The sequence below is a fragment of the Papilio machaon genome, chromosome 15, assembly GCF_912999745.1.
Source record: "Papilio machaon chromosome 15, ilPapMach1.1, whole genome shotgun sequence".
Classification (NCBI taxonomy): Eukaryota; Metazoa; Arthropoda; class Insecta; order Lepidoptera; family Papilionidae; genus Papilio; species Papilio machaon.
The window spans coordinates 6,366,689-6,394,251 of record NC_060000.1 but is presented as its reverse complement, the minus strand read 5'-3'; the positions used below and the strand labels follow the sequence as shown (position 1 = coordinate 6,394,251).

Below are 27,563 nucleotides of genomic sequence, written 5' to 3'. Positions count from 1 at the left end.
ATTTAATTAGATTCATCAACAACAAAGGTGGGATAAGCAACAGTGTGAAGTTATGGTTAAGAAAAGATAACTGGGCCCAAGCATTTCCAAATCATCACCGAAAAGCACATCACTTCATTGTTCTGTGATACAACTTCATAAAACTTGCCTTGGCATTAGGTAACTTGATCAGTTTGCGCTCAATGTGTCTGACCGTTTGTCTGATAATGCATAATACAATAGATGCAATGACGCATAATTTTTATCATGCCCTTGCATTATTCCTTACAATGTTGACACAAATACACGTTACCTAGTTCATATCAAGGCTGAATAATAAAACAGGATTATTGGTAATACAAAATAAAGCTAGAAAATAAATCGAACATATTTTATCATTTTACCGTGGGTTTCTGAGACAAGTCTCTGTTTAAAACATTTTGTTATCTCTGTTTTGTCAAAGATAATGACAGAGATGACGATATGTTTTATACAGAGATTTTGGTCTCAGACCAACGGTCAGTTATTGTTGAATGATAATTTGCAGACAATTGTCTTCACTGTCGAAACATGCGGAGGATATGTTTGGAGAGCTGACGCGGGAAGCCACCGACCTGGCGGAGAGGACGAATATACTGCAAGCCAGGATAGATAGGCTGGCTATCAAGGTTACACAGTTGGACTCGGGCGTTGAGGAAGGTTAGTAGACTGATGTTGATAAAAATATCACCTTGACTTTCTGAGACCTAAATACCCCTTTAAAACATATTATCTCTTTTTTGTCAATGATAATGACAGAGATGAAGTAATGTTCTTTACAGAAATTTTGGTCTTAGACACCAACGGTCAGAGGAACATAAGTGGCAAAAGTTCAATCACCTTAATATTTAGAATAATATCAGAATATTTTCAAAACACTTAATGTGTACCTTTACAGTAGAATATTATTTGTAGTAATAGGTGACTCAACAGCTAGATATTCAAGGCGGTCTTGCTAATGTTTTAGTAAAGGTTTCCTTTTATTCATTAAATCGTAATTAGCCCGTTTTGAATGTAAAATTTTTGCATTAAAAATATTTAAAAATATTAATGTACGTATTTCAGTATCACTGCAAGACATCCAGATGCGCAAGGCGTTCCGTTCATCGCGCACATTCCAGCAGCAGCTGTTCTCGCGTGGTTCGATGCCGTCGGCCATGTTGGCAACATACGCCCGCTGCGATCGCCCGCCGCCGCTCGAGAAACTGAATGAGTTCCGCGACGACGGCCGCGACGCTCGCAAGTTCTATACAGACCCGGATTACTTCTTTGAGCTGTGGCGACGAGAAATGTTGCAGGATACTGAACGTATTCAGCATGATAGGGGGAAGAAGGTATGATTACATTAGCATTTTTCAGAACAGTTTTAGAGGAAAGGTCCCTCTTTCCCATCCATATTTTGACTTAAAATTTTATTTGTCTGATGTGCGATGTATTAAGTTTGTTGTAATATGTATTTTTACATTAGTTTACAGATATAAAAGCATAAGTTTTCCTCAATATTTTTTATTTCATAGTAAATTCTTACGAAAGATTATAAACGATATCGATCTTTCTTTTCCTATATATTTTTTTCTTATGTGTTCAGGTTCGTCAACCGCGCAGTGGGAACGCGGACGGTCGCAGCGCGCGACGCGTGCGCACCCCGCACTCGACGCGCGAACGCCAGAAGGCGGAGGCGGTAACGCGCGGCGAACACATAATGGCGCCCAGTCAGCTACGTCACTATAACATCGAGACACACTATCGGGAACCGCTATATCAGAGTATGTACCACATACACTTATATAATAGTTTTTGTATCTAATTTGTATGTAATTTCATTAAGTAGACATGACAAAAGATACGGGCGTTGGGACTACACCTCTACATTCATATCAATTCCAGGGAACCTATAATGCTAAATGTATAAAATTTCCGTAATTCAGTAAAGGAAATTTCTAAATGAGAGTACAGTTTTAACACCAATTTAATATATTACAGCTACGAATGTAACGGATGGTGGGTACAGAGCACCACAGAACCGTCCGCCCACCTCGCAGCCAGCCAGACCTAACTCTATTGAGATTGAAAATCAACAGAACAGACAGCCCCGACTTACGGGCAATGGACATGGTTAATACAATATTATTTTTTTTATTATAAAATAACACAATTTAATCGCTTTAAGTACGGTTAAAATTGGAGCTCATAATTAGCTAATGATAGACAAATACAGTTAGTTAACTGACAAATACAGTTGTTACTGGCCAGTAAAAAAAATTGTGTGGTAGAATCAAATTAAAAAAAAATCTTACCAAATATTTATTATGCAGTGGTAGCGGAGGAGAGTCCGTATGGTACCGCGGAGCCGATCTATGGCGGCAGTATCGCGGGCACTCCGCGCCGCGCGCGACCCTCCGTGCCACCCCCAGCGCCTCCCGCACCCCCACCAGACGAGCCTGCACATCTCACGCCCACAAGGTAACGCATCACCCCTTCATTGTAATGACAACCCGAAAAGAAGTACTCAACACTAGTACTAGTAGTGATAGTAGATACACTTTACAACTCTCACAATTTTTCGATTGTAACAGATCCCTCTGTAACCCTTTAAGCTTGACCAAGTCGTCCTTTTAATATTCCTTATGTATTAATACTTTCAGGTCGGCATTACCTCCTCCACCGCCGCCGCCCGAGGGTACTTCGCCCCCGCCAATGATCAACGGAGCGTCGCCTCCGCACCGCACCGCGCTCGATGCACATCTTGATCAGATGCATGCTGTTATAGGTTAGTTTTAAATTATTGTTGTGAAATACAATTAAAAAAAGAATGTCTTCCAATTAATATTATTTTAACTTATCGTAGGGCTGATGTCTACGGAGGAACCGATGAGCCCGCCACCGCCGCCGGCGCCCTCGCCCCCCGCGCCCCCACCCGCACCCCCTGCGCCCGGCGACCGCCCTCGTCCTCCTTCGCCAGCCGCCCTACTGCGCGGCGCCTCCGCACTCAAGCCGCGCCCGCCCGCCGCTCCGCACGCCGACCCCCGCTCAGACCTGCTCAAGGCCATACGAGACGGTAACACATCTGTACTTCAAAACTTTACTCAAACAGTGCATAATTCATTTCCTAATCTACGATGTACAGTGAATTTAACACCTTTAGTTTGCAAATTAGGAAACAGTTTTACTTCCGCACTATGGAACTACAAAGCTACATTTTGTAACTGTTTTCTTTAACAGGTATCAAACTACGCAAAGTGGAGAAGCGTTGCGACGAGAACACCGGCCGATACGACACGTTGCGCGGCGCGCCCGCCTTCCTCGACGTGGCTTCTATCCTGGCGCGCCGCGTCGCCGTCGAGCTGAGCGACACCAGCTCCGGCGCTGACTCTGACTCCGACGACTCCGACCAGTGGACCGAGCCGCGCGCGTGACGCCGCGCCTCGCCGCGCCGCGAGCCCGCGCGCCCGCCGCCCACGCCGCCCCCTGACCCCCGACCCCCCGACCCACACACCCCCCACACCCCCCACACACACTCAGACACCGGCGAACATGTACCCATCAAGATCAAGGAAAACGAACAGAACACGGCACGCGAGCAAACGGACGACGAGCAGAAATCAGATGAATGTTATGTACGAAACTCATCGTTCCTCAGTCGAGATATAGAGGCGAAGAAAGCAAAGGAAAACTTAAAACGAGTCATCTCCCCACCGGCTAAAGATGTGAGGGTAACGGAGAAAGAGAATCCTTCACCACCAAAAAGTGTATCGCCTCCAAAAAGCGCATCGCCACCGAAATGCGCATCACCTCCGAAAAGAGCATCGCCCCCGAAGTGCGCGTCACCACCGGATAGCGCCTCACCACTGAAAAGTGCAACGCCACCAAAAAGTGCGTCGCCACCGAAAAGTGCAACGCCACCAAAGAAGATACCTCCACCATTAAAGGCCGATGCCAACCCAAAGGATACTCCAGTATTCAAAGCTCTCACTTCTCCGCCGTTCAAGAAAGAATCGCCGGTTTTAAAAAATGAGCCTTTACAATTAAAAACATCCTCATCCACCTCAGTTAGTGAAGTGTCCCCTATTTTAAAGAAAGAACATTCATTGCCGACAAAGAAAGAAATCGTTACATCGCCTCCCCCATTCAAGTTAAACAGAACTGATTCAAAAACTGAGACAAATAATAGCGTTCCACTTAAAGTGATTAAGAAGGATTCCATAGAAGTTAAGGAAAGTCAAGTTAAAACGGAACAAATATCTGTTGTTCCAGCTAATAATGACAATGTGAAAACAATTGTGGAAAATACTGATGTTGAAAATAAAAATAATGACAATGCAAAGAAACTGGAGGAGTCGAATGGGGTCGGGGATAAAATAAGAAAGTTTGAAAAGGCAGCAGAAGATGCGAGTGCCAGTGTAGGTAAACTGTCTCGGCCGGGCTCAGTGCGCGGCAGACCTAGGACCGAGCGCCTGAGTTCTGATACCAAGGAAGAGTTCCCACCGCCTGCGACGCCATTTAAAGATAACGTATTTTTTGAGCTGAGCGCACATAGTGGCAAAAATACACCGACAGATCACAGCAATCATACGACCCTAGAGCGCCAGCACAGTATTACAAGGAACTCTGTTAATTTACTAAAATGGCAGAAAAGTGAAAGCATCGATGGCGAAAAAGTCATACAGAAGCCGGAACCGCAAAAGATAATAAAGCCGGAATTCAAACCGATGCCGTCGCCCGTCGATGTGATGATCAGATCGCCCAGCCTCGGCGTCAAGGTGCCCGACCAGTTCCCGTCGCAGGGCACCGCCTTCCGCAATGTGGCGCCGCTAGACACCGCGCGAACCTCCCGAGACATACACAAGATCAACGAAGATATAAATACTCAGAATAATTTTAAAACTTGCAAATTTAAAAACAAGGAAAAGTATGCCGTTAGCAAAGGATCCAGCTACTTCACAAGGGGCTCCGAAGAGATATGGCTGGTTAAGAAAAAAGATATCGAGGAAATCGAGGAGAGGGTACTGGATTCGTTCCGTAGAGCAGGGGGGAACTTGTGTGGGAGGAGTGAATCGATGCGTCCATCTTCCGACAGCGGTCAGAGTGCGTCCTTTTCCCACGCCACTATGGGAAGGAATAAACGTCAGATGTACGCTAGAAGCGAGTCCTGTGACCCTCAGTGGGCGGGAACCAGATCACAGACATTAAAACGTCAAACATCAGTGGCTTGTACTTGCGGCCACGATAAGAAGACGCGAGCTAAAAGCGCCGGTGCTGAGGCCAACCCTCGCCCGCGATCTCGTTCTCATGGCGACGATAACAATCAATGCCACGTCCTGGATAAATACGAAACACTCGTTTAGTCTAGCTCTATCGCCCGCCCTATTCCATGCAAAGAGAATTGTGATAGTCTGTGTTATATTAACTGTGTACCCGTCTCGCAGGGAGCGGGCAAGTGTGTGTTTGTGTGTCTAATGGTGCAGTGCATGGAATAATACACGTAATTTATATATTACATTCACATAATCAGTTCGATGTATATCATATTAATATTTATTGTTTGAGCAGTGGTATATTCACTAGGCTTATGAACGTTTTTATGAAGATTTGAATGGATTTAGGTATGTATGAATGTAAACCAAAAATGACGATAAACCAGTAGTGCAAGATTTAGATGTAGTTAAGTATCTACTCTTCCCATTTTATAAATTATTAATGTTGGCATATATTATTTGGCACTTATGTTCAAATGTTGATCTATGTGGTCTTGGTATGTCGACTTAGCGTGGGTTTTCACTGCCGAAAGACTTAATACAAATACATGTTCTTGAGCAGGTGTTTCGGTAGAAAACCCATGTTTATAATTAAGTCAATTACGCGTTTTATGTCTATCATAATAGCTATGTCCTTGAATCTAGACCCACCTGAGCACAATCTTATTGAATGGTGCTTCGCTTGTTGGAATTACGTTTATCATCTCATGAAAACAGTCTCTTAATTAGCGGTTGTGAAATACTGTTTTGAGATTTATATTTTAACTTGTTATGATGCGTTTTAACAATGGAATTATGCTTTTTTCTTTTGTAAAGTTGCTAGTCTATGATTGAATTGAATAGTATATTATTATGTCCTCTATGGTGACATTTTGACTGTTTTGCCGAGCAAGTATTCCATACTGTGGATATTCACTATTTGAACACTTGCATTAAAACATACTGTTGTCCCTTATCATTGAAACAAACAGAAACAACATGTTTTATACAAGTATTACGTAGTGGTATTTCACAGTTAACTTCAAAGGTTTCAATACATAGATCTGCCCTTTGCGAAACTTACATATTTTATGTAGAAATATGGAATTTTCATCTCTTTACATTAAGCATATTAATAAAGTAACTATGATTATAAATGGTGAATATTTCTTTTCATATGTCTTGGACAAGAAGGCAAGAATTTTTTTCCATTTATCTTGTGGCTAAATATGTATGAAATTGAATGTATGTATGCTTTATAAAATGTCATTTAAGATATTACATTAGTATTAAATTTGCATTTTACATACATTCCGTATATTTTTTACCCAATGGCCTGTCTATGTATTTAAATCTATGTCCTTATTTATATAATCACATGTATATTAGATGAAAGTAAATATACCACGGGAATGTCTACTAGATCTATAATATTTAGAAACTTATACATAGTAATAAGAATACTGTTTTTGTAATTTCATATAATATGTGACCTGCATATGTAGTGCCAATTATTTCATATGTATTAATCACATAATCCTTAGCTTCCATTTTGTATTTAAATTTTGTATTCATCTAGGAAACAAACATCGGTTAGAAAAATTTATATATAGATTATATATTTTTTATTTTTCTATTCTTTTTTTAACTTCATAAACAGTAGCTATGGTTAAAAAACTATTGAGTTATTGTTTTAATATGCATTCCAATTTAGTTGCTCAATGCCCAAGCAACTATATTTTGCATATAATGTTAATAAAAGAGCAACGAACATGTACCAAATTTTTAAATATGTAGATGTATAACCTATATATAGAATTAAGTTGTCAGTTAATTTTTAAGTGTCTATAAATTTATTTAACACGCTCACTGCTGCTGATTCCCCCTTCGCGTTTAATACGTGAAACTCGTAGTGGCATTGAATGTGTTAAACGTCTGGAGTAGGAACTCCATTTGGGATCTATCATCACAAGTAATTCGGACATTTGCAATACCCGATTTATTAATGTAAGTTACATTTAACCACCATAATGTATATAAAATGTTCTCTTTACCTTGTCGTGAAACTATTTGACTCAACAGTCGCCAAATATAAGTTAAATCATGCAATTTTTTCATCTTCAAAGTTTTATTTCTAATATTATAAGGTTTCAATACATAAATAGGTCATATGTACTTTTAAACATAACATCTATCTTTGTTACTGTATGGTTCTTGGTTACTTGCATTGAAGGCGGGAAACGCATCTGCGATTCTTCTGGCGTTGCGGATGTCCATGGACGTCGGATCAAATAATTCTCGGTCCGTTGCTCGTTTGCCCCCTCCTATAAAAAAAAAAAATTATACATACTTTGATCCTTCGCATTCTGTTTGAACAAAAGAGAGACAACGATATGTGTCACGACAGTTGAAACCCACAACTAACTTACAAATTGTGTAGAATAAACATCCTATATCAAGAAAGTACTTGTTTTTAATAATTTCAAGTGTCTTTACATGAATGTTCATTGCTGTAAAGAAACATGGATCACATGTTCCATAGTAAAATATGAAATGCCATTTGTGGTTATATAAAGATTGACGGTGTAAAATCTCACAATAACTTTGCTTTCATGAAAAAAAAAAATGTTTTGTTTGTGTTCTCTATGTATTAACAACTCTATATGTGTTATGTTTCTCATTAAACAAAAATATGTACTACATGTATTTGCATTTTAAAAGGGCCTATGTATGTATTTAAATCTTTGTTATTGATCAGTGTGTTATGTACGAGCAGCAAGCAATGTAGTATAGTAGTTTTATTCGCATATGATGGTGATTAGCGCTAAGAAATGTAAATTATAGCTGTAAGAGAAATAAATAAAGCATGTTTTATATTATGTAGATTGTGTAAACGCCTCCTTATTTTGCCAGAATCCGGCAAACGCTGATTATTTATTTGCATTTTTTGATTTTAAATGTTTATGACTTTTTTTAAATGTTAATATATCTGAATCCGAGTTGTTGTACCCGTTGAAATTTCATAATAGTCCATTAAATTTTATAAAGGCATACCTTTGTTAGTTCTTATTCTAATTATGGTAACAATTATTAAAATTGCAAGAATCTTTCAGTACATAGATTTTTTAAAAATGAAGTAGACAAGGTGTTTTTTACTCTTACAAAGCATTTTCTTTGTAATGTGCATTATTAAAAGAAATTGTAATTCATAAATATGCTTTGTGTTGCGGACTATAGCATCATGTCACATCTATTAAGAAAATATTTTATATCGTTTATTTGCTAATACAATAAAAAAAATTAAATATTTGTTTCATTTACACCCTTATTCATTAGTTTTAAACAATTAATTTCATGGTAGATGAATAGTTGCCAGTAACTATTTTTCAAAGAGAAGAAAATCAGAGATATGTGTGAAGTCAACCAACCCGCACTGGGCCAGCATGGCTGACTATGTCCTAGCCATCCCTAACATAGAGCAGGCTCTGAGCCCCTCGGTGGGAATGTATAGTGAGCTGATGATGATGCTTCAAAATTTCTGGCTGTAATGATTGTGCTAATGTAATTTTTAAGTGAAGAGAGAGCCCCCTATCATATTTTTCATTAAAGTTTAATGTGTTTTGTATAATATTTATGCATTGTACAAATAAAACTAGTACATTTTTAGGACTACTTTAATTTGTCTATATAGGCTTGTTACTGAATCTAAATTCTCCAGTTTTTATATATTTTTTTTTTATAATATATACTGACCGCGTTCAACACCAATATTATAAAATGAATAATATTGTCTAGCCACTGCCATTGTGAACTCATTGTATCTTTATGGTTTATGGTCATTGAGCAAGGAGCATCTGACATTTAAAGATTCCCGCGCTATTAAATTAAAGCCACGGAACGTTGCTTTTTGTAATTTTTATTCTAATAATCACCACTTAAATGGTTCCATGTTTAATATCAATAAAATAAATAAAATATGGATTTACTATAAAGATAAATGATTAAGGTAAATAACAATAGTTTTTAATTTTTTTTAAAGTGAGAAAAACCTATTTCAATTTGTAACCGTACAAGACAATTTTGAAATCTGTGAAATGGAACGTAAAATAATTCGTTCGTCAAGTTCGTGCTCTCTGCTTGCTGTTGCTATCGCGCTTGTATTGTACTCGGTGATAAATTAAAAACTTCCCTTTAATATTTTATTAATGAAAATATTTGCAAAATAGTTTTAATGCAACGATTTAAAGTAAAACTTTTAACATAGCAAGAAGACAGTGAACGGTTTCTAGTTTAGTCTTTATTCGGGCACTTGTAATTTGTAAAGTGGAATCGTTACAAAATATTACAAAATGACTTCAGCACTTTATTTGGAACATTATTTAGATAGTCTTCAACATCTTCCTATAGAATTACAAAGAAATTTTAAATTGATGCGTGATCTCGATGACCGAGCTCACGGACTAATGAGGACAATCGATCTTATGGCCGACGAATTATTACCGAATATTCCTAAAATGGACGACGAAACAAAAAAAGAGAAGGTGAACACTATTCAGGGATTATTTAATAAAGCTAAGGAGTATGGAGACGATAAAGTGCAACTCGCAATTCAGACGTACGAGTTGGTAGATAAGCACATACGGCGCCTTGACTCTGACCTCGCACGCTTCGAAACTGAAATTCAAGAGAAAGTAATGAGTTCGCGTACATCGCAACCTGGCGCGGACCCGGAAACTAACACTACTACTGTAAAGAAAGGCAGAAAGAAACATAAAGCTAACGAAAAGGCAGCTACGTCTACAGGTAAGAAAAAACGTGCGGGCGCCTCAAGCGAGGATGACGCAGTAGCGAATGGCAGATCGGCAGCAAAGAAGAAAGTACAGAGGAAAGGTGCGACTACTGCTACAAATGCTGTTAAGGAACAAGAAGAAAATGCTGACCTGGAGTCTGTCGCTGGCATGGCGCACCCAAGTGATGTCCTCGATATGCCAGTGGATCCCAATGAGCCCACTTATTGCCTTTGTCACCAGGTGTCTTACGGTGAGATGATAGGGTGTGACAACCCCGATTGCCCCATAGAGTGGTTCCACTTTGCTTGTGTTGATCTTAAAATTAAGCCCAAAGGCAAATGGTACTGTCCTAAATGTACACAGGACAGGAAGAAAAAATGATCCACATCAAAACCTCCCGCTAATAAAGCCGCAGAAAAGACTGTGCCTGTGAAGTCAGAGGTGAAGTGACTGCCTAAATTATAATTAGTTTAGTTAATAAGCACATGGATAATTTAGAATTATTAAATTATTTAAAGTATTATTTTATTTTACCTTCTGTGAAAAATATTTTTTTTATCCATAAATCCTATGGTGTTGAATATTTAGCATTTAATTTAACTAACACATCATGTAGAATTTTTATTAGTTGATTATTGTTTTAAAATTTAAAGCAAATTGACTGAAATGAGAGAGAATTGATAGTTAATACAATAGTGTTATGAATTGTAAATAAGCAAAGAATATATAAATTAAGGAGTCAAAAGTTCAGAGATATATTAGAAATGTAATAAATGAACACTAAACTAAGGGATGGTTATAGGGTGAAGTGGATTATGTAAATTTAATCTGTTGTGTAAAGATTTTACCTCATTCCGAAACAGAGAAAATGTTAATGAACTGCTAAACTTTTATTGTATAAATAAAGTTACAATATTTCTATATATGTATTTTCTTTTTATAATCAAATTTGAATTTTTTCAAACACTGTTTTATTTATAATAATTATTTTGTTTTATATTGTCAATGGTTTAAATATCTGTGATAATATCCATAAATTCCAGTAAAAATAAGAAAAGAAACGTGCAAAATTTTTGTTGTTTCACAACATTTTTTCACATAGCCCTAAAGTAATCAAAGTAATACTCTATGTGTTGCTAATAAATCAAATACTTTATAATTGAAGAAAAATATGAATAAATAAAGTATAGTTACATACATATTAAATACTAAAAATGTTTTATTTGTAGACGGCTTCATAAAAATGTATATCTTTACAATACTTTAGAAATTTGTATAGGACTTCAGTTTCAAAAATATGTATACACATTCATCATAAGTATTCAATTGTCGGAAGCATAAATATCCACTCATGAATATATATATATTAAAAAAAACTGAAGGTATATATTAGTTTCTAATGGTACAGAAATAACATATTTATGTTGATGCTCTGATTAATTTATGCTGTCTACTGTTTGTTTTTTTCTATTTAACTATTTTTGATGATGGATTATAATTACTTGTATAAAACATAATAAAGAAATATACATTATAACAGTGTATTCAACTTGCAGTAATAAAAAAGCTTAATAAAATGTACACATGTGATTGTACATAACAATATAACATATAATATAATATGATTATTTACTTAAAATGCTCAAAATTTTAAAAGTAACTCTCTATTTATAGAGCAATCTACAGTATACTTAAAAAGTTATATTAACAAAATTTAAATGGTTATGTAATTTTTATATAACATTGAGTAACCAATATTAAAGAATGAACATGGACTTTTTGCTCTATTATAATGTTCTATGAATGTATTATTGAAATGGTCAAGTTTTATTATGGGAGAATATATATTTTTTGTTTTACTACTTATGTACACAATTAATATTGCAGTTTATTACAATAGTAGTGGGTAATTATGGACAATTTTATACAAGAATTGATACATCATGATGTACATTTTTTTTACTTTTTAATTTACTTTTATTCTAATAGAAATCCTGTGCTCATCCCGATTTAAAATAAACTCCAATTAAAAACAAAACATCCTATGTTACACCATTATAGGAGAACTGTTTATTTGTAAATGAATTTTGTAATAAATATTACCTTTTAAATTTATTTCAAATCCTGTGTTATTGAAGATCAAAGAACCTAAGATACCAGAATATATCATCAAATTATCATCTCAAAAAAAAAAAGAAAAACTGAGTTAATAACCATATATTTGTAAAGTTCTGCCAATGTTGAAAATTGCCTTAAAACTAAATTAATAGAGAAAGCATTTTAGTATGAAAGGATCTGAGTATTCCTTTTTGGTGTTTAAAAATTATTACATTGTTGTTTGTTTCTTTTTAATTTCTGTCTTTTGTGTTAGAATGTTACATAAACTGTTAGCTTAGGCCCAATTTGTTCTAAGTGAAAGTTGCTTTGTATGATTTTTTTACTGTATTATTAAAAATAAATAACTTAGAAAAATATAAGTGTGATATTATCCAAGTATGGATGCTATGATTTTGTTAAATTGGGTAAAATAATAATTTCGAAATATTATATTAATCTGTAAATATTATTGAATATTTTTTTTTGCATTTTTGACAAGAAGAAATTTTAATAAAAAAACGTTTTGATTGATTTGATTTCTTTTATTTAACTAAAACAAATATATAAAGATTGATAACAAAATGATTCAGGGCTTATAATTGAAATCGAAAGCCTTTTTTGGGCATGGAAATGAGAAGCTATCGGTGGGGATTTTGGGTCAAGTTAGTTGTATGCGTGACCAAAGCCATGTTCGTAATCGCATTTTAGTTGCACAGAGTGAGGTGGCTTGCGTACACGCATATGATCTGAATCTTCAGTTGGTACACGTTTTTGTATGTATATTTGCCCTGACTGATTTTGAAGGAGTTTTCATGTGTATGTTCTATGTATGAATGAGAATGTGTACATGTCCACAATTGGTGTTGAGAAAAAAACAAAAAGCACATCAGATTAATATAGGTACATTCGTTCGATACTAAAATATTATTGTGATTAGTTTCGTATATTATCATAATTTTGTAAAGCAATTGTTAAGACAAGTCTTACTTGGTGGATAAATATCAGCTTTGTCCTGTAAAATTAGTATGAAAGTTATAGCTTTGCAACATCAATGTGCGTAAGATTGCAGTCTATCTAGTAAGGAATTTGAAACACAGAAAAAAAAATCTGTTAACAATTTGGGGCGCTCTCCTTTCACGTGTATCCACTTATGTCGTTCGATGAGGAAGGCGGAGGACCGCATACTGCGGAATGCTTTGGAAAGGCTCATGTCAAGCTGTAGGCAGATAAAGGTTGATGGTGATAATGATGATGTTAGCAAGTTAGAAATAAGTTAGACATGACATGATTGATGCCAATAAGATTAAGTTTTGTCGCGTGACCGGAAGGGACCTTGCTCAACGTGGACCACGATTTGAATTAATTGTGCTAATTTTGAAGGCTGAGCCTAACCGCGGCTCAATCGTTAACTAGTATTCGATTTTTGATCTGTAATAAGAATTGATGCACGAAATTTTAATAACGTTACTATCATTGAAAGAATTTGCGAGTCACGTAGTTTTGTGTTCGATATCTAATTGAGTTTCCACTGCAGAGATACTTTTAGAAAAACTTATTTTCATTCCTTTCATTCTATAAAAAAATTAGAAAACGATGAGTTTTTGTTCAGGTGTAACGGCAGTGGAATTTCGCGGTAAACTCAGTTAAGGACCCAGCAGATATTCTGCAGTGCTTATTAGACTTGTTTCGATCTTATGAAACACCTTAGAACATGTTATACAACGTTTGAAATGATGCTTTTTAAGCTCCTGTTAAATAATAATTGAGCGTTTTTGCTATTGCATTTGTACAGGCGTAAATATATATTTTATCACACTGTGTCTATCTTTGTTAAACTAAAAAACATTTAAACGACTGTCTTGTTAAAAATTGATTTATAAATGCCTATTTTGTTAATTTGTGGAAAATTATTAAACGTGAAACACATGTAAACACAAATTTCTAACATACACATTTGTTTAGTGATAAGCATTATTTAAACATCATTGAGCCATTTTTTATAAACTATTACGCAACAAAATAATATTTTCATAAACTTACATCTGGAGAGAGCTATGGTTTCTTTGTAAGTCGACATTTGAGTCTTTCGTAAAATTAGATTTTGTTAATGTAGCGAGGTTTATTAGGCGCTAACATTTAAAGAGGTTAATAATCTTTAATTCTAAATGCTACTGAAAGTCATTAGAGCTTTATGCGTAAATTGCACAAAATAGAACGAAATTGCTATGAAATGATTAAGGAAACTACGCTGGACCATATCATTATCCGTTGCGGAATAATTTGCATCGACTTGCCGAGAGATGTGCAGCGATGAATATCGATAATTTTTATCGACATAATTTAGGATATTAGGCTTAAAAGTTTGCTAGTAAGTGTTAAATACTGTTCCTGTCCCTTAATATCTAAGTGAAAAATACTATTTATATTCTTTTTAAATTTGTTTTAGATACTTAATTTTATATTTATTAATTAGAAATTAAATTTTATTCACTAGATTTCTACGTCACTATATATGATTGAATTGTAATTTTTTAAATAAATATGGGTAGTTATTAGATTTATGGCAGTCATCAAAAATTATATCGATATATCGATTTTGTTTCACATCCTTGATAATATAAATATAAGTAATTATTTTGCAGCAAAAAAGTTGGCAGGGTGTGCATTCGACGGCGCAGTAGGGGCAGTCGGTTTGAGAGTAAAAGCTTGCGATATTGCATCAGGCATGATAGTGAATTGCCACTGTTTGCATCAGAATCCTGTATATTATAATTATTTTCGAGAATGTATGTTGTGTTTTGTTGACGACAAAAACAACAAATTATCCTTCTAGAGATGTATTTAACTAATTTAAGGATACTTATTCAATTAAAAAGAAAACGTGGATGTAAACATTTCTAACCGTGAAATTTCACAGCCCTAACACTAGTGTAAAAAATTATTTTGTCTTTAATAGTATAATGAAAGCGGTGATATTTTTATATAAGTTTTACTACAGTGAAAACCCACATTTCAACGAAGTCTTTTTGTTATATCTCAATTCTGATTTCCCCGAATACAGATAAGGTACATGCACAATGTCACATTTGGGAAAATATTGATAAATATATTCTCTGGATTGGTAGTCGAGTTTGTTCAATTGATTCATTGTTTATCGTGAAAGAACAACTATTGTTATTATTTTTATTGAAGGGCCATTGTTTAAACGACATTATAATATTTATTGTACATATTTTACATGAACTTATAGTTAGTATACCTCTTACTCCTCTTAGTATACCTTAAAGTTTTAAGGTATACTAAGAGGAGTGTAAAGTAAGTTACTTTAAGTTCACAATTCCACTTTTATATTAATAAAGCCGAATGGTTTGTTGATATGTATGCGTTAATCTCTTGAACTCAGATTTAAAAATTTATTTTTACAATTGACAGCTCAATTAGGTGCTTATAAAAGAAGGTTAATTGGCTGTGGCTCTGATATGATGATTGATAGAGATGTATGGAAAAGAGCAGCCACTGGCAGGGAGATGATGATTTGTAACATTAAATTGTGCAAGCAAAGTCAAAGGATGAGATAGTTTTTATACCAGGATGTCATAGCATTGGGTGGTGATTGTGATGTTGAATGAAATATTGGATAAATGATGCAAGTAAACTCGAGGATTTACCTAGTCTTTGTAACAGGAGCACATAGGACGGGGTGGATGTGCAGTGAGGGCGCGCGTAAGTCGCAGTCACTCCGAGACCTCGAGCGAAATAACCGCTTTTATAAAGTGACATAAACAGTTTATTGATAAAATAATGACGACTCTATTGAGAAAAATGTTGAAGACACACTCTAAACACAAAAGTAAGTAAATTTTTATTTTTTATAATATGTATGGCCTCTTAATTAAAAAAATCGTGTTGATAAATTAATTTAGTTATAATATACTTTTTTTTTTAATTTACTTTTGATATACTTTTTTTTTAATTTCTTTGTTAAATATATAGTGGAAATTGTACATTTAAAAATAAATAACTGTTTTACATTATCCCCCGAATGCAAAATATTTTTTTTTAATTCTTAGATATTTTCATCTTCCGACAACGGAATGATTTTTTTGGAGAACGAATTTTAAAATCGGTTCTCAATTAATATAATTTTTAAATTTCTCTTATGTTATTCAAAATAAATATATATTTTTTACTTATAATTGACATTATCTTACTTTTTTTCGTAAATTTAAAAAAAAGAAAACTCAAAACTTACATTATACTTAAAAAAAATCCGTTACATTTTTTGAGTATACAGCCGTTATGGTGATTTATAAACTTTAAATTATATTATTCTATATCTTCGTAAGACGTCTAAAATTTTGCGAAAAACTATTTCGATTAAAAAAAATCAAGTTCCATATTTGATTTTCATTTCTTTACCGAGTATCCGTTACAAAACATTTCGTTTTTTTTTCAGAGGTTTTTGTATGAAATGTGTTTATTGAATGTTTTGACAGTGGAAATTTAGTTTAGACGAAAAGCTAGTTTATACTTTACGCGTAACACGCTGTAAAAACATAATCATTACAGCTTTTCTAGGGTTCCATAAAATATTCCAAGTTGGGTGGCGGTTGCATTCGAATCAAGCGCATGTGTGTTTTCTCTCCAATTACGTCGGAATTGGGAGCTCTCTAGACATACATAAAAGGCGGATCTATTGGCGGGAAAAAAGTTGTCTTGTCACAACGCGGTCGTATAGCAGGATCTATGGAATATATTGGACTTCTTATAGCGGTATTATTGACCTATATGTTGCCGTTAGAGTAACAGATTTATTAAGCTTGAAAGTAAGATTTAAAAGTAAATTATCTCTACTTATTATAAAACAGTCCCTTCCTTAGTTACCATTGATATATAATGTACGACATGATACATAAATGTATATACGAATTTATGCCATACGAATTTTCATATGCTTTTCAGTTAAAGGAATAGTATTGGTTCTCAGAAATAGAGTTGAGAGTTATGTTAACTCTCAACTCTAAATCGAAGGAAACAAAACGAATTATTCATATAAATATAACTTTGTTGATGTTATTTTGTACTTAACTGTATTCTAGATCAGTTACAAAAATTAAAATTGTTTGGCCTTGGTAGATAACATAAATATATTAAGACTAAAGTTCAAATATTTTGTTTTCGGAATGTTCAATGCTTTGATCGTGGGTTTCTGCTGACACACTCGTACAAAATATTGTTATCGTTGTTTTTGGAACGAAGTTCCTTATCGCGCGTTGTGAAAGGGGGCTAGACGGAAAAAATTCTTACGAAAAGTTGTTACGACACTTTTTGCTATAGACGAATGAGCGCTACTTCACCATGGCAACGACGTGACAATATATAACGAAAATTCATAGAAATAAAATGTACTTCTTGTGAAGACTTAAGTTTTTTATTCATAGAATAAACATTGGTTCCTTCACTAATTAATAGAAAGGAACTTCGTTCCATCCGGGTGTCCCTTGACACCTCTCAAGTTTTTTTTTTTTAAGAGAAGGACAGTTATATTTTGTTTATGTATCAATGTATTCGTAGTAAAAACGCACGATACTAAGAAATATTCGTTGATCATTTTAAGGTTACATTTCTTCAATAACTTCTCTATACAGTTAACTCTGCTTACACCTATTACAATTATAGGAATGCTGTTCCACAATCTTTCCAATCAATATTTCTTCGATTGATAAATAATTTATTAACTTCTAAGTATCGTAGATTGCGACTTGTGACTTTTTACGACCATTAAAAGTTAACTCTCTTAGAGAAAATAGTAACATACTGAATACTAATTTTTTACTAAGTATTTTGTGCTCTACATTTTTATGTTTTTTTACCTTCGGTATTAAGTGACGTGGTCGTGGTGTAAAAAGGTGATAAAATTGTAATGGATGGCTGATATTTTACTAATAAAGCATTAAGAAGATTGTTGCATTACAAAGCTTTTAATTACGTCAAGCGAAGATATTTATATTGCGAATAAGTATTTCCTATATTAATAACGTAATTAATAGCAGATTTGAACTTTTGACTCGTTAATGTTTGTACAAACAAAGGCATAAATTGTCATTCAACGCATTTGAACGCTTATCCGATGAATGAACTGTTGCATCGAGTGTTGATGACTTCTTTATAATAAGGAACATAATATATTTATAACAATCAAATTGTACTTAAAATAATTAGATGCTCTGAAAATGTAGCTCATAGAAAATTAACAAGCGGTGGTTTTATATAGCAGTGGATAATGGTAGAAAAAAGCCATAATATAGTTAGAGAGAGGAATAGCTAACTAATCCTTTTGTTCCTGTCTGTGAACTTGTCAATTTGCATCTAAGGAATATTACTGTCAGCAAATTATCACTATTTAGTCTAATTTTGATGACTTTTAAGAAAGAATACTTACAAATTTTATCATCGACCTATAAAAACATCATTGACATTATTTAAATCATTACATGTGTGTTTTGTACACCATATATAGAAATCGGATTGATCTGTCGAACTAGTAATAAAGTTTATATTCTAGGATGGGTCTAAAATGCTGCGCAATTTCGTTGTTCACTATCTTTAGTAACAGCTAGTTAGTACTGGTTGTAATCTATGATCTGCTCTGCCTTATTGCGCCTAATATCCCGACCCCTGGCCCAGTTGCGCTATCGCGGTCTGGCCTAGATAACGTATCAGTACATTAAATGTCTAAATAAAGATGCAATAAGATGTGTGTACAAACAATCATTTTTTATTTTAATTTTAAGGCCAACAATCTGAGAATGTCTTATTAAATTTTATTGTGTCCTTATGAAACTTCGAGAAAAATACAAATAGGATGACTACTTCGACTCTCACCTCATCAAACTTAACAGCAACAATCTCTTGGCTATTTTAGCGATATACTGTGGCTAAATGATGGTTTCACCACCTTGTAATACAATATTCGCTATCCAAACTTCATGACGTCTCGCAATTAAGTACGAGACGCTGCACTTAACATAATTTTTGGTTTCGCCAGATTACAAAGGCACTTTTCCTCACCTCCAAAAGCATGCGGATGACGAAAGATAGTGAGGTGCCAAAATTTTATAACTGTATGCAATGTTCCAGAACTGTGTGAGGAGTGGGCGTTGGCGGAGTGCGAGGGCGAGGGGTGGTGGCGCGAGGCGCGAGGTGCAGGAGAGCAGGGCGAGGTGCGGTACGCGGGTGCCGTGCCCGTCGAGCGTGCAGCATCCGCGCCAGCCACCGCGCTCGCCGTACGCTCAGCTTTACATACTATTAAATGTAAGACGTACACTATTAATTAATAATTTAGGCTTTATTATTAGACGTTCGCTGGTACACGGTGCGCAGTTTGCTGTAATTATTATCGTGAAGTTCCACTGCCGTGCTCATATTATTGTCTCTGTTTTAACAAAGACAGGGAAAGGGATGATTATGGTTTTATACCTTTGGCAATCGAAAAACACAGTTCAAAATGCTGCCAGCAACACCACGACAGTTTCAAGCTGTCCGAGTACACTTTCAGTTCCTCAAATCCATACCCTTTTTATAATATGTATATTCGTAAGATTGTATCACTTCGTTTAGGAGTCTAATTACTTAACAATTCCTCACAAGCTCTAAACAAGTCCAGCCGCTTTCTCTACAAGGAATATGATGTTAATGATCGGACAGGCAACGTAAATGGCCCACAGCGCTTTGATTAAGTTTCTCTTTGCGAAAGAATTACTTATAACGTTTTGTAAGTTTATACAATAATGTTAATTTGGTTTCCAGTGCTGAAACACATGTTAATAAACATACCAACATTCTTTTTATTTATTCTCTTTGAAAGTGAGCATATATCTTTCGTAAAGTCCGGCACCACATCTGCAGTTCCTCTAGTGTTGCGGATATCCATGGGCATTGATGATCACCTTGGTGTTCCCACCGCTCGTTTGCCCCCTTATCTTATAAAAATAAATAAATGATAATAGTATGTTTTTGTATACAGATGTTTTAGTTGTTAAAACTCTATCTAACATTATCACACAGAGATGTGATTATTAAATTAAGGGTATGAAAATTGGGTTCTTAAATCAAGATTTTATTATATTGAGATTGCGATGTTTTTTTTTTGGGAATTGACTTATTAATTGAATGCATTACTTGTTAATAATTTGAAATTTATTATTCTCTTTCCAGCATCGAACAAAAAACTTCAACGAGTGACTTTAGACATAAGCGCGAAAGGCATTTTGGTGATAGACGTCGACTCGCAGCAGAATGTTTTCAGTGTATCAATATACAGGTATGTATAAGTTTTGTTCTTCTGCCGTATTTGATAAATGCAAAGACAGTTTTAATGTATAAATAAAACAATTTAAACTTCAATTGTGAAGTTAGTCTTGTTATCTTAAACTTTATAAAGTCAATGACTTAAAATCTACTTTAATTATGTGACATAATTACTGCAATTTATTACATTTATGATTATTATGTCTGACATAGAACTGGACAAAGAGACTGATAGTAGTAGGTGGCAAATGAGCAAGCGGCGAAAAATAGCATATGCATATGGAACAAAGTTAAAAAGCTGCAGATGCGATGCCTACCTTCAAAAGACAAAGGACGTGCAAAAAATGGAAATCTTCTCTTTCTATACGTCCCTTCAAATACACTAATCCTTCCATTCTTTACCGTATAAGAAATAGGTTGGAAGGACAAGAGGATTAGGATTTGTCCTCCGTCATACACACTTGTCAGTCCACTGTTGGACTGGTAGAGTACGCCATTACAACTGCTAATACTGCTGCGGACTCTGCCATAAACTGCGTACACTTTCCAGAATATCATACTGTTCCGCGGATGCTGCGAACGCGCGTGTGTTCGCTGTAGTGGAGGGCAAGAAGGAGAGTGGCTCGGAGGAGAGCCATGTGGTTCATGTGTTTGTCTGCGCTAGGGCCAAGCAGGCGAGGGCGCTCGCGTTGTCACTCGCGCATGCCTTTAATGATGCATACCAGGTTAGTAGAAAGAACTTTAATACTTTAACTGCCGCACCCCAAGTGGCTTTAGACAGTTAAGTCTTCACTTATCTCAATGTACTCAATTCCAAAATATGCAATAAAATGTTGAATTCAGTTATATCAGTTGATTTACTTCAATTTTCAGTTAGTTTCTTTCATTGCTACTTAATTCTATAGCTGCTGGAAATAATTTTTTAACAAAAATATTTTTTATACGATTCTACCCTGTTTTATTTATTTATTTATAAGAAGTGTGTGCCATTTGTTTACTTAGATTAAAACGATATTTTAAGTAATATCGTATTATTTCAGGCATGGCAAGCAAACCAAGCGAGTTCCCTCCAAGCTAGTAGTAAGAAACTGGCACCATGGGTATGTACCAGTTCTTTTAGTACTAACAATATAAGTTTGACCTTGGGTTTCTGAGACCAAAAACATATCGTCATCACTAGCATTATCTTTGACAGAGATAATAATAATTTTTAAACGGATATATCGGTCTCAGAAACCAACAGTTAGTAAAATAAAAGATGACAATTATTAATGCAAAAAAAACGTAATATTTTCAGGTGCGTTTTCCTGACGAATCAGACGAAGAAGCGGACAATGAACATTGGCAGTCGCCCGCTCCTCTTGTTACTTTCGCCTGAACTTTTGGTTTAAATTGATCTTCAAGATTTAATTTAAACTAAAAGGATGAGTTAAATGGTTTAAACTTTCGTGAGACATAATAATTAATTAATTAAGAACGGCTTAACTCACGTGTGATCGTCCGGTGATGGCACCAACTAGTTTCTGAACCCTGGTTTCTGGAGTTTAAGGATCCCCGACGGGTCCGAAACTAATCGGTGCCGTCACCGGACGATCACACGTCAGTTAAGTCGTTCTTAATTAATCAAAATGATGAGATTGTTTTCAGTTGTACAAATTTATGTAAGAAATTTGGCCATATTTTATAAAACTCTGTCATAAGATTTTTTTAGATGCTTTAATTTTTTTTTGGTAATAATAAGTTTAATTTTAGCTTTAATTGGTTGCAAATTAGTTATATTTTATTACTATATTATACTTTTGAAGTACTTTATGGGAGATAGAGACTTTATGGTTAATTACCGATTTTTAGGGTGGGGTGTACGGAAGAGGATACATTTTTTTAAAATGTAAATTGTATTAGATATAAATAATAAAAGCGTTTTATTTCGATTACATTTAATTAAACTAATTGATTATAAAATAAATACACTAACAATGATAAATTATAATATTTTTCGATTTATAATTTTATTTTTTTATTACCCGAGGTAAAAAACATAAGATATTATTGTAAAAAAATATAGTTAAGGACGCAGTAAAAGTAAAAAATAGGCAATACTGATGTCATTTTATTGCGAATAAAATGTAATTTTATATATTTTGTGTTATTTAATTCCTCGTGGCATTTAAGTTTTTCTTTACTTTAAATTAACATTATCAAAATTAATCACGCGTTTACATCTTATTAAATAAATTATTAATTCTGAAAAAAATTTAAGAACTATGAAACCTAAGAAATATTCAATATTTCTGATCATCTGCAAGTCATACTCGTTACTGCTGGAAGCTGGTTATAACCGACATTCCTGGTACAGCTGCAAACGCCGTTGGCCCAGGCTGGTGAGGTGCAGGGGCTCGGTGCACGCGCCGCCACCGTGGTGGTTGATCATCATGTAATCGTAACAGTTCGTCACGCCATCTTTGTTGCAATCCTGGAAACAATATATGTCATTTTACATTTAAACTAGTAATCGCCCATCGGTTGACGATCATACTAGTCATACTATCATACTAATATTATAAAAGCGAATGATAAGAAGGATGGATGGATGTTTGAAGGTATCTCCGGAACAGCTGAACGTATCTTGATGAAATTTGGCACAGATGTAGAATATAGTTTTGAAGAACACATAGGGATACTTACTACGTTTTTTTTTAATTCCGCGCGAACGGAGTCGCGGGCGATAATTGGTAATTCATAAAGACTTTAAAATTAAGAATAGTAGTATTCTATCCAGCTATATTTGGGCTAGCGTGGCTTCTGCTTACCTTTCCAAATCTCGCCATGTAGCTTTCGACTATTTTCGCCGAACAATAGTAATCTCGAGCACAGTCTTCATAAGCTGGAAAGAAATATAAATCTATATTAAAAATAATAACGAGAAGAGATATATATGAACATACTTAGATAGTTAAAGGCCAATTAGAAGTGGCCACAGGTATTCTTTGGCTCACCTTCTTTCCTCTCAGGGTTATCTTCAGGCAATGTGGGTTTGCCTGCATCTACCCAGTATACGCGGGATATGTAGAAAGGACCGCAGTAGCCTTGCGAACAGCCATGTGCCAGGTCACAGCCGGCAACATGACACAAGCAACGAAGACAGGAGTCGTTCAGGTTTGATATGTGCACACCTTTATAACAATAACAGTTTGTATTCACCTTTATTAGTAGAAAGAAATACCTAATTGAATATTTAAAAGGAATGCAACATTCTTCGATTTTTCTTAATAATTTCTCGCAAAAGTTTTCCCATTTAATTAATTGTTACCAATCAATATATCAAAATTACAGTTGATTAAATTGATCAAGATCTTCTAAAATAAATCTAACAACGAATAACAAAAGTTACTAGCTGTCGCCCGCGACTCCGTCCGCGCGCAATTAAAAAACTTAATAGTGGTATGAAAAATAGATAGTTGCCGATTCTCAGACCTACTGAATACGCATATAAAATTTGGTAAAAATCGGTAAAGCCATTTCGGAAGAGTACGGTAACTAACATTGTGACATGGAAATTTTATATATAAGATCTAGATTCTGTTTTCCTTTACTACGAGGATCAGACATCAATTAAAACATAAGAACGCGGTATTTCGAAAGGTCCATGTAATTTTTTTATTGTTTTAAACGTTGTACATTTTCATATAAAATTAAACGAAATCTTTACTTATGCTGAAATTCCCGGAAGTGATAATAAAATTATTTCTATTTTATTCCTAACAATGTCGAGGTAAATAAATTTGCATCCATTTATTTTATGTGACCTTAATATTAACACGCAAACAATATTCATTAAGCTTACATCCTGAATGATAAATATTGTCGAGACGTAATTAGGAGCTTTCATTTTGATATATCGTTAAAGAAAAAAAATAACCCGTTAATATCTTTAACAGTAAAGATTAGATTTGTATGTGAATGGTTACAAAGGTAGAGGAAGGCCAAAGAAAGTATGGATGGATTTTATGAAAGAGGATATATTAGAGAAGGGGTTCAAATCAGATTAGACGTCTAATAGAAATGTATGGAGGAGTAGTGTATACTGTGCCGATCCTCCGTATGGATAAGGGCAGGTTTATGATAATGGTAATGAGTAAAAATTTTTATAACCTAAGTGATTATCCTTTGTGTCACTATTATACCATGGAAATTGGATGATTATAGTTTCTTAAGATAGTGTGTGTAAACTTTCCAAAATATATTATTATTACTAGTGGAACAAAAGATATTTTATCATAACTTATTTGAAACTATATAAAATTACAATAGAAATTTCAGAAACGTAACTCCTATTTTTACCTCCACACAAAAAAGGCTGGCTTGTGATTTCCCAAAGGCAACATAAATATTTATCCTTTGCCATCTAGCGCAATCCATTTTAACCACATTTTATCTTTTAAAAGCCTGTATTTGCTGCTAACAATGATTCTACATTGCTGAGTTATTAAATAATTTTGTACATACCTGTAACTGAGACAATAAAACAAAAAAATATCACACACAACAAATTAATCGCCATTGTTTCAAAGCTGTACACTTCACTATCTGCACGTCTTTGCCGGATTTAATTTTTTAATTTAGTATACATTTGAGACGTGATGTAACGAACGTACCGGAGCTTCGTATGATATAAAAAAAAAAACTAAAGAAGTTCTCAGATTGTTCTTAGAAGTGGGATGTAAAAAATAGATGAGACAAACAATAAACGACCGTCTTAATATGTTACTGATCACGCATTAATCTTAAACCAGACTTTAGTAATGATTTTATTAAGTGATTCTGTTATTCTCCGTAATCATAATCTTACTTCTTACTTATACTTACTTATAATATAAGTGCGAAGAGGATGTATGGAAATAATGATACGAAAAAATTGGTTGGATGGATGAAAAGTAGTTACCACACTACTCCAAAACAGCTTAACGGATCTCGCTGAAATTTGGAATAGATTACATTTCAGAATAGCATTTAGTCGACTTAATTTTTTTTATCCCACGCGAACGTACTCGTGGGTGAAAACTAGTTCTTTTATATTTTTTTTCTTCTTTTTAAACCTAATGTAAGTACGAAAATAACACAAATCATTCCAATGATTTCTTTGGAGTTACAGCAACTCTCTTCCATCGTTGCCACGTAAGGTTTCTGAGTCGTTCAACAAAATCCGGTCATCCTAACAGAAGGCTTAAGCCTTTCTTAAGTTTTTCCCACGGCACCAATAATTTACATAAATTAATTTAATAGTAGTTCTACTCCAGAATTACTTGAGGACTTCTATACTTTCTGTAGGTTAGAAGTGTAACTTAGATAAGAACATTTAATAACTTAATTAAAAACTTTTCATTTTCATTACCATAATTTATTTTCCAAATAAGTGAAATAAAACATTTAGCAGTACATTCTTAGATCTTCATATTTGCATGGCTTATAACAACAGGTTTCAACAAGATCTCTTTTTTGACGTTTGCTTAGTTCCGATTTGTTTCCTTTGTAACTGGATTCCTTTTCATTCAAGGTACCTGAGAACGAAGACAATTATCTTACTTATTGTACACAATTATCAAAATAGTAACACGGATTGTTTCAATTCAGTACAAATTGATGCATTTATTTAGTAGACATTGCAAAATGCAGTCTGTGTATGGCGAACTGCAACTGCTGCGCAAACAGATAAAATTGATTTGAAAAAGTCCGTTATTCAAGCTATAAACTTTGATTTATTTTATTTTGATTGGAGCACTAAGGGGCGGAGAGCAGAGTAAATTTTTATTGCAAATAAAATGAACAGGATTTTCGTTTTACTTTTCACATTTTTTAAACTATTGCTCATGATAAAAAGAGACGGGCAAAGTAAAATTAAACTTATTTTCAAACATGTAAAGCTCAATTTTATTATAACAATCCGCTCTGCTCTCCGCCTCGGTCTGTCTGAGCGGGCCCTAAGACGGAACGTTACTGCGAAATTTCGAAGCTAGTGAATTCGTATATTTAAACAGTTATTTAAAATTAAAAATATATATAAGGTAAGCCGAACTCTAGTGGATGTGTCTTGAATCTAACAAAATGTGTTATACTTACTTTTAAGAATATATTGTTCTGATGGTTGAACTTCTGCAGATACATATGTTTCTTCCATTTTACATACTAATATAAGAGCATTGATTAAGGTTCTGCCACAAAATCTCATCGAGTTGCCGTCTTCAAGTGATGCATTCGTTACACTCCCGAGCAACACTCCAATCCCGATAATACAAATTAAAAGTTTCATTTTTCCTTCAAAAAAATATATTAATATATTAAATATTTTTAACAGTCATAGATCCCGCAATAACAATATTTGTTGGGTACACGAATGGGCCAGATCGACCAGTGAAATACCACAATACAGAAGACATGCGTGAAATGGAAGCAATCCGTTTCGTCTGATGAGTATGCGTGCCGAAGACCTAATTTTAGTCCACGTTCTCGTCCCATCCTTTTCTTATAAGGAAATGGGAAGGGGAAGTGGATTTGGTGGAGAATAGATAGATAATAGATGAATGTAAAAGATGTAACAGTCAATGTTATTTCTGAATTTTACTTTCTAGATATAAAATAATTATTTGAAATCGATCCAGTATCAAGTCACGATATTTAATCGTTCCTGAGCTAATGATTTATCTAGTCAAATGTAAAATAATGACCTTAAAATTTCAAGTACGTAGTTAAGTAAAGGTTAAATGTGTCTATGTTTTATTTACACTTATTATTACAAATAGGACAGATTTATATTTTTAAATGTAATGAATAAACTCAAAAACTACTGGACCGATATCAAAAATTCTTTTGTCATTAAAAAAGCTACATTAGCACTGAGCAACATTAGCTATATTTATTACTAGATCTTTTTTAATTCTTCTCATTTTCTCTGACGACTTGACATTAAAAAGAAAATTAAAGTAAAAAATAAAATAACAAACGTTACCTCAAAATTCCTTTTGACGACTATTTAACAATTAAATTTAACTTCTCTTATATAGCATAGAGATAACAAGAAATAATCAAAATGTTTTTGAATTCAATCTATATAAAAATA

General features: G+C 34.3%; 5 protein-coding genes across 5 annotated transcripts in view; 4 read left to right on the top strand and 1 right to left on the bottom strand.

Annotated features, from left to right (window-relative positions):
* The window catches only part of LOC106710212 (wiskott-Aldrich syndrome protein family member 3), a 30,703-nt gene extending 27,253 nt beyond the window's left edge, over positions 1-3,450 (top strand). The window contains exons 3-10 of the mRNA XM_045681394.1: positions 527-678; positions 1,084-1,352; positions 1,607-1,784; positions 2,002-2,133; positions 2,334-2,481; positions 2,664-2,788; positions 2,867-3,076; positions 3,241-3,450. Coding sequence (XP_045537350.1) covers positions 527-678; positions 1,084-1,352; positions 1,607-1,784; positions 2,002-2,133; positions 2,334-2,481; positions 2,664-2,788; positions 2,867-3,076; positions 3,241-3,434 — 1,408 coding nt within the window. The 3' untranslated portion in view covers positions 3,435-3,450. The remainder of the gene's footprint in view (positions 1-526; positions 679-1,083; positions 1,353-1,606; positions 1,785-2,001; positions 2,134-2,333; positions 2,482-2,663; positions 2,789-2,866; positions 3,077-3,240) is intronic.
* Positions 3,451-3,552: 102 nt separating this feature from the next.
* On the top strand, positions 3,553-5,363 carry LOC123721740 (titin-like). Its single transcript, XM_045681380.1, has 2 exons — positions 3,553-3,590; positions 3,659-5,363. The coding sequence occupies exons 1-2, from the start codon at positions 3,553-3,555 to the stop codon at positions 5,361-5,363; spliced, it is 1,743 nt and encodes a 580-aa protein (XP_045537336.1).
* Positions 5,364-9,563: 4,200 nt separating this feature from the next.
* On the top strand, positions 9,564-10,554 carry LOC106710237 (inhibitor of growth protein 5). The gene has a single exon (XM_014502242.2). It carries the CDS (start codon positions 9,602-9,604, stop codon positions 10,421-10,423), a length of 822 nt encoding a protein of 273 aa, XP_014357728.2. The 5' UTR covers positions 9,564-9,601; the 3' UTR covers positions 10,424-10,554.
* A 5,284-nt stretch (positions 10,555-15,838) lies between these two features.
* LOC106710213 (low density lipoprotein receptor adapter protein 1) lies at positions 15,839-22,029 on the top strand. Its single transcript, XM_045681291.1, has 6 exons — positions 15,839-15,989; positions 19,280-19,453; positions 20,357-20,462; positions 21,000-21,174; positions 21,490-21,549; positions 21,747-22,029. Exons 1-6 carry the CDS (start codon positions 15,941-15,943, stop codon positions 21,825-21,827), a joined length of 645 nt encoding a protein of 214 aa, XP_045537247.1. The 5' UTR covers positions 15,839-15,940; the 3' UTR covers positions 21,828-22,029.
* A 680-nt stretch (positions 22,030-22,709) lies between these two features.
* Positions 22,710-25,236, bottom strand: LOC106710245 (lysozyme 2). Its single transcript, XM_014502251.2, has 4 exons — positions 24,956-25,236; positions 23,446-23,622; positions 23,260-23,333; positions 22,710-22,922 (listed from the first exon to the last, which is right to left on the bottom strand). Exons 1-4 carry the CDS (start codon positions 25,008-25,010, stop codon positions 22,782-22,784), a joined length of 447 nt encoding a protein of 148 aa, XP_014357737.2. The 5' UTR covers positions 25,011-25,236; the 3' UTR covers positions 22,710-22,781.
* Between the last annotated feature and the right edge of the window lie 2,327 nt (positions 25,237-27,563).